The sequence below is a fragment of the Geospiza fortis genome, unplaced genomic scaffold (assembly GCF_000277835.1).
Source record: "Geospiza fortis unplaced genomic scaffold, GeoFor_1.0 scaffold450, whole genome shotgun sequence".
Taxonomy (NCBI): domain Eukaryota; kingdom Metazoa; phylum Chordata; class Aves; order Passeriformes; family Thraupidae; genus Geospiza; species Geospiza fortis.
In genome coordinates, this window is record NW_005054416.1 from 1,038,659 (window position 1) to 1,046,374 (window position 7,716).

The window sequence follows — 7,716 nt, forward strand, 5'->3', positions numbered from 1 at the left end:
AGGAATTCATCTGGAAAAGGCAATTAGCAGAGGTTAATTTGCATGGCACCAGAGCTCGTCATTTTTGCCTTTTTCTGAGGAAAGAAAAAGGGAGAAGAGGGTATAAAAGTTAGCATGTCCTTACCAAAGCTATTAAGATAATTAAATAGTGCTTTTTCTCTCCATTTCTCTGCTGTGTTTCTTGCACCCTCTCAGAATCTTCACCGACTTGAAGCTTTCCATGGAGCTGATTGAAATTCCAAGAATTTCACCTTTCAAACATATTTTTTCATTGCCTTCCTTTTTTGGTTTACTTCTCAAAGAATCATTTTCCTCTTCAATCTTCAGCACTGTTATTTTCAACCAATTCTAAGAATAGTTAGAAGGCCGCTGAATTCTAAACCCCAGTAGCATTTCCAGAAAAAGTAAGGAATATTTTAAGGCATAAATCATCTCTCACCAGCTCCAGGGACTGTTTGGTTGCACTGCTGTTGTTCATACACAAATCCTGATGCCAGTATAAGCAGAGCTGCTTCACAGAAGAGACTTCCCTTACACTCAGTCTAACATTTGTGTCAATTGAAAAGTAAATGTGCAATTGAGATGATTTTATGATGACCTGTGATCATATCCCTGGTGCCAACAAGAACTCAAAGGCCAGAGCATGGTGAAGCCAGTGGAAAAATTCCCCTTGTTTTCAGTATTCTATGGCTCAGCCTTCAAACTCTAGTCCATCAGACACACAAATGGATGTTTAGTTTATCACCCAGCCCCCTCAGAAATGCTTCAGGGCAAGTGACTGTTGAGTGCTTTAAGGGAGCCCCAGGCAAACAGGAATGCATTCTTACCCTCTCCAAAATGCTGCTGCACAATCCCCTGGCTGCCAGATTTGTTTTCATCCTGCTGCAGCACTGTTAGGAATAACAGGACTTATCTACAGGGTATTAAATCAGTAGGAAGAGGAAGCAGAAGCATAATCCATTTCATCTCTCTTAAAATAGAAGCAGCAAAAACCTTCGACTGAGTTGTCCGAGACAGCAAAATGACATCTTTATATTCAACTAAAATTTATGATTCCCTAAAAAGAGATTGAGATCGGGTGCAGTGATTCAATCGAGAGTTTTGGTGATAAGCTGAAAGGTCTGAAACCAGTTTTGCCAATATTTAATTTATCGACTTGATCAAAAGAGTAAACTAGCAATCTAGATCTCTTCAAAGCCCAAGCACAGACTCTGATTAGTTTTAAGTGTTAATTCACTCTCCCCATGGAGATGTCACTGGAAGGACTTCATACCACAAAAACCACACAAAGAAGGACATCAAGAAAATAACGGCGTGTGCTCAGTACGAGAAAAGACAACTATTTATTTAGCACAGCGAGGTCAGTCATTGAAGCCTTCTGCTTCCACAGCTTTGGGGCTGAGAGAGGGGCATCTGCTCCCTCGGCCTGGTGCTCGCTGGACATTTTTGGCTCAGAACAAAAGCACTGCACAGCCTGGCACAGGGAGGCAGGACAGGAGCTGTTTGCAAGTCAGGGCTGCGGCGCGCTGTGGCATCTACGCTGGATCTGCCCGGCTCAACACTGGAGCCACGCTTGGAAAAGCGCTACAGCACAGTCCAGGAGAGTCTAAAAGTGCCTCATTCTAAAGCAAAGAGCCCACAGGGCAGCCCGGGGGGGAGCGGGGGCGCGGGGCTCCGAGCACACCACACACTCAGCACTTCACCAGCCAGACATCCCTTGCACTGAGGAGAAACCAGGACTGGAAAGGAATTCAGGAGCTGCATGGCGTGGTGGGAATGGCACAGAAGAGACATCATGGACACTTGGTGTGAATGCAGGGAATGAGGGAAGGGGCATCTCCAGCTTGGATTGTCTCCCCCTCCCAGACTGCAGCAATGCAACACAAAGGTTTGTACACACACACACACACACACAGAGGATGTGCTTCAAGGCACACACACACAGACACAGACAGGTGTTTTCCAAACCACACTGCCAAACAGGTGGGTTCCAGGTGCTGAACCTCGACAGCAGACTGATCACAGGAAGTGGAAAACCTCACAAACAGAACACACCAGGTTTGCAGAGCAGGGAGGGCTCGAATGAGCGCCGTGCCTGACGAGGAGCTGCAGCCCCATCACCACCTCTGGGGTGTTTCTGGATGAAATTGGTGGCACCGCATCCGAGTGCTCTAAGGGCAGGCAGGGTTTGGAGATGGAGAAAAGGTTAAGGCCATTGGCTGAGGACTGTTTTTCCCCTCTTCTGTTGCCAAAGGTGAAGACAAGGAAATAAAAACATTTTAGAAAGGAAGACTGGAGACTTGAGTGGAACAGTGCTTCACTTTCCTCCCTGATCTATCCATGCTGGTCAGGGCAGAATAGATAGATGCTGTGCTGAATGTCACACGCTGCTGAAAACAATCCTAGGCCAGAGCTGAAAGGGAGGGAGGGGGCAGGAAAGGTGGAAACATCTCTTGAAAACAGAAGTCACTGTCTGAAAATCACTACCTTACATGGCAAAACATGAACCAGAGCAGGAGGGGGTGATTTCTCCTCCTTCCGAGCAATGTTAGCAAAACTCTGTTAAAATTTCCCCGCAAAGTTGTGCTTCTGAGGGGAGAGGAGGACCCTCCTGCTTCTAACCCTTCCCCCAGGCTATAAGTGACACACTGCTGCTGGGAACACATCCACAGCTCATGCCAAGAGTGTTTTACGCTACCAGGATCTCACCTGGAGCTGTAGCCCTGCTTCCCAAAACTCCTATGAGCCCAACACACCTGCTCCTGTCTCTGTGCTGGCAAAGGTGGAGGCACCAACTTCCATCTGCACCAGGATACAGTGTCTGATATTCCCAGAGGCCACACACCTTTGGGAATATTTTCTGAGCTCACCACAGGAGTAGCCATGCATTCCAAGCCCATGTGCATTCAGCAGGTCAGATTTGGAGGTAAATAAGACAGACACGAGCCAAGAGCAGAACTGCCAGGTCAGGTTATACCCCCACACCATCCCATCCAGGGACTGTGCCAGAGGCAGACACTGCATAGGCAGGACCTGAGGAATGAATGCACACCCCCCTCTATCCCTGCAGCCCCTGAATCCGTCCATCCGTCCATCCGTCCATCCATCCATCCATCCACCTCAGTTAAAGGTGCACAATGGGCTCTGTAACAGAGCTCACCCCACTGTGTCACAGCCCCTCTCTAATCATCACTCCTGCCCTGCCCATGGGCTGTGGCTGCTGCTGAGCTCCCACTGGACCTCATCTAATCTCTGACCCCACTTCAACCCAAAATGTAAGGGATTCTTGTAACACTGTTTTGCAGCAGCCAACAGAAGCCTAATGGAAGCTTTCAGAGGCAGAGCTCCTCACCTCTTGCTGTTTAGTGCTGAGCATTGGCCAAAGCACTAAACACCCTCTCTCCTCCCCCTCACAAGGTCTGGCTTTAGAGCCAAGGTACTCACCCATGAAATCAGGCTGCTCCTGAGGGCTGGGAATTTGTTTCCATTTCCAAAATGTGGATGAGTTACAAATCCCTGCTACTACTGTCACAAGAGGGAGGCAAGAAATCCACCCAGGACAGACTCCAGTGCCCTTGAAGGGGGCTTCCCTGGCATAAAGCAGGTAGGTTAGTGTTACTCTCATGGGGTCCCAGGTCCTCTCTGCCCTAACACCAGCTCATGTCTCCCCCTTTTCCTGTCTTCGCATGTGCTGAGAGACCACAGCCTTCAGCGGGGAAAAAAAATCCAGTGAAAGGCCTTATCCAAAGCCCAAAAAAAATGAACACAAATAGTCCAGCCAACCTCGAGGGAGCTTGGACTGAGCCCACAGCACCCTGCAAAGCCCAGCCTAACTTTAGGAAATACTAGATCCAAAACAAAGTCTCTCTATTCCAAACGCTGCCCACGTGACCCTGGCGAGCCCTGGGATCCTGGAGGCTGCAATGGGACTTCTCTGGGCCACAGCACAGCCCCTCTGGTCACCGTCCTGCTGGCAGCTCAGCCACAGGAGTGACCTGATGTGACATCCCAGGCTCACACTGGGCTCTGCCACGCCGCAGCCACCCTGGTTCCTCCGGAGCACTTCCCAGGCGGGTGTTCCAAAGTGGGATGATGAGGGGCAGATACATAGACACCAATTGGGGATCGCCCATGGCTGTTGGGTCAGGGAGCTGCCTCTTCCCAGCCACTGCCCCTGCGCTTCCCTTGTCCTGAGGGGGGCTGGAAAAACACCCCCAGCCCAGCGTGACAGGAGAGCCGAGCCTTAGCACTCCCCTTCCATCTTCTTTACCACAGCCCAAGTTAAAACAGAACCAAACAGAAACCAAAACACAAACTGGGACTCTGAATGGGACGTAGAACACTTTGGACTTGAAAACGGGACTGCAAGGAGGAGGGGGGGTGTCTCCCAGGGAGGACAGCAGGGGAGGGGAGGGGACACCGTCATTTACACCAATCAGGAGAAGCTGTAATCTATACACAGCGGTATAAGCCAAGATATATTACATGAAAGAACACACTGAGTGCATGGAGTTACCCACAGCGGGTCAGACTGGCACAGTCGTCTTGAACAAGACCCTGGAGTTGCAGTTGGTGTTTGTTGTTGGCCTATCTAGCTCGCTCTCTATATATATAGCTATGTATAGAATTTCTCTGCATGCATTTGTCTCAAAAGGAGCTGTACAGCTGGGCTGGGTTTCTCATCCCCACCCCGTCTTGGTCTTCATTTTTTCCGGGCTAGGAATGCCACTCCCACAATCACAGCCAGCGCGGCCACCGCCACTCCTCCGACGATGATCAAGGGCTTCATGTTGTCAAAGAAGCTGCCTGGGGACTCCTCGGAGCTGTTTCCCTTGTGGTCAGAGTCAGGGGACTGCCCGCTGGCCTCCTGCGGCTCCGTGCCGGCAGGGCTGGGCTTCAGGTTGCTGTGGTTGTTGGCGATGGCGGCGTCACCTCCTGCCTTCTTGGTGGCCGTGGCAGGAGCAGGCTGCTCTTTGGGGGCCTCCTTCTTGTCTGCATTCGTGGCAGGCCCGGGGTTGGGTTTTTCTGGCTTCCCAGAGCTGGCGGCCTTGGCGTCAGGTTTGTTTCCGCTTCGGACGTTGCCTTTGGAATCCATCCTAGGGGTGCTATGGGCAGCGGCTGGATACGTGGGGCTATCCCAGCTCTTCTCCCTCGCCCAGCTGCTGCAGGAAGCAGAGGAGCCACCCGAGCTCAAGGCCTGGGAGAGGCTGTCTTGGGATGCTTGTTACGCCGGCAGTGTCCTATCTGGACATGGTACAGCACCTGGAGTGGGAAGCAGAACAAGGAGAGGTGAGTGACAGGGCAGAGCAAGCCAGTGTTGTTCTGCCTGGAGGTGACGGAGGAGGACAGAAAGGAAGACTGGAAAACTGTTGGCTCCTTCCTTCAGAACTGTGAACTCCATTCAAAGCATTTACTACAGGCTCTGTGCCTGTAACAATCACAGAAGCAGAGAACGGCCTGGGTTGGAAAGGACCTTAAAACTCACCTTGATCATGCCACAGGCAGGGACACTTTCCACCAGGTCAGAGGGCTCCAAGCCTTGTACAGCCTGGCCTTGGACATTTCCAGGGATGGGGAAGCCACAGCTTCTCTGGTCAATGTGTGCCAGGGCCTCAGCACCCTCCCAGGGAAGGATTTTTTTTTCCTAATATCGAACAGGAACATTAAACAAGTTGGACTGACTGTCATCTATGGCTGCCGCTTCTGGGCATCCATAGTCCAAGCCCATCCTGGCTCTGTGTGTGAGGCCATTTGTCAGTGATGACAAACTCACATCTAACCAAATAAACCTTATTTTGCCTTTACTCACCTTTTCAATTCCTTCTGGGTAAGGAGAGAACACTTTTTTCCATGGGACAGCAGATGGATAGATCCTCCCTGCCTGTCTCACCCTCCACCCTCCCTTTTGCAGCACTATCCCAAGGTTCACTGAGGAAGTGGTTAAAATGTGATCTTGTGTGATGCTCTCCCTCCAGATGGGTACTGCAGGAAAAGCAGCATTAGTTTCTCAGTTCTCACAGATAGCAGAGATAAAAGGATTATTTCTACCAGCATTTTGGTAGAGCAACAGCAAAACAAAGTGCCAGATCCTCAGCTGGTGCAAAACAGAGAATTGACTGCATGGATTTACTGCAGACCTGGATCTCTTGGTGATAGAGACATGTCAGTCCTGTCATCTCCTTTCAGGGTTTGCTGGACTTGCCCATGGAGCCCAACAGGATGCTGGTGATCATCTGGGGCTATCTTCCCCAGGGAACTGGTGGAAGCAGTGAACAGCAGGGCTGCACCAGGGGAATTCAGCAAAGGGACAAAGTGGGCTTTGAGGGGATGAAAAACTACCACAACAACCTCACCCCACAAAGCTGGCAGGGCAGAGTGAGCTGAGGATGGAGCTCCTGTGGCTGCACTTCCATGTGATGGGAAGAGAGGACAATGCACTGGGCATTTTGCCAGCAGGCTCTGGCAGTTCAGCACCACATCAGCCCTGAGCTCGGGAAATAAAGAGTAACCAGGAGGCAGTGTCAGATCCGAGCCGCCGGCATTGCTGGCTCCCTGCTGACCTTCAGGGCTGCCAGGAACCTGCCAGGAGCTTTCTGCCTGCTAAGTGAAATCAGAGCTCATTGTCTGGATCGAGAGCTGAAGAGGCTCCTCAGAAACCTCAGCCAGCAAAGGTTCCTTCCACAGCGGCTCAGAGGGGAGGTCACCCCTCTAATGACAGGAACAAGGTCCCAGGATTGCACCAATGATCTGTGCTGTTGATTCTTCTGGGAAAGAGGCTGACAAACATGGGGCTTTCATCTCCATTTAGGCAGGAATGGAGGAAATCTCACAGAAATGACAGGTTTGGGACTAGAGCAAAGCTGAGCAACACCTTATGGCTCCCAAGTATAAGATGGAAACACATCCCTCCCCTGCTCTCCCTTGCCAGCCATTGCTTGGTGGCCACCAGCTGCTCCAGTGCCAGTCATCTAGAGCAGACTGAGGGAACTGCAGCACCAAAATCATGGAATTCCACAACTCTCACAGAATATCCTAAGCTGGAAGGGACACACGAGGATCTTCCAGCCCAGCTCCTCACGCTGCAGTAGGCTTGGTGACCATAAAACCCTATATTTCATTCTCATTGACTGCAGCTGGACAGTGCTTGCATTCCCTAGTTTGGGAAACTAAACCCTTTTGGAAAGCCCAAACTGTGCCTCCCTCACAGCTTGCTGAGTGTGTATCAGACATTTGGGCATCCTGTACCACACAAACACCACCCCGGATGCTCCCCAGCTTCAGACCTCACTGTGGCTTGGGGCGTGGGAGGGAAACAAGGGCCTGGCCAAGTACAAGAATATTTTCCTCTCAGTGCTCATTCTGTGATATTTCTGTAGATACCACCTGCCTCACCTTCTCCTATGCTTCCAGAGAGCATCCATAGTGCTCTGTCAGCACAAATCCTACATAAATCCAGAGCTGAGGCTGCACACAGTCACTCCCAGGACTCTGCTCCTTTGGTTTGGGACCAATTTATCCTTTTTTTTTTTTTCAATCTGGTACAGTGAGATACAAAGAAATAATAAGTGGAGCCCACAACTGAAGTGGGCTCACAGGTTAAAGCAGGAAGGGTCAGATTAATCATGGCACAAATATTAATTTACCTTCTTTGTTGCTTTGATATCAGTTAACTGGGCCACTCACACACTCTGACATTTGTGTGGTTACAGCACATGG

General features: G+C 50.5%; 1 protein-coding gene across 1 annotated transcript in view; it reads right to left on the bottom strand.

Annotated features, from left to right (window-relative positions):
* Positions 1-1,320: 1,320 nt before the first annotated feature.
* CEND1 (cell cycle exit and neuronal differentiation 1) overlaps positions 1,321-7,716 on the bottom strand; it is a 13,385-nt gene continuing 6,989 nt past the window's right edge. The window contains exon 2 of the mRNA XM_031061532.1: positions 1,321-5,262. Within this exon, the coding sequence (XP_030917392.1) occupies positions 4,703-5,095 (393 nt within the window). The 5' untranslated portion in view covers positions 5,096-5,262 and the 3' untranslated portion in view covers positions 1,321-4,702. The remainder of the gene's footprint in view (positions 5,263-7,716) is intronic.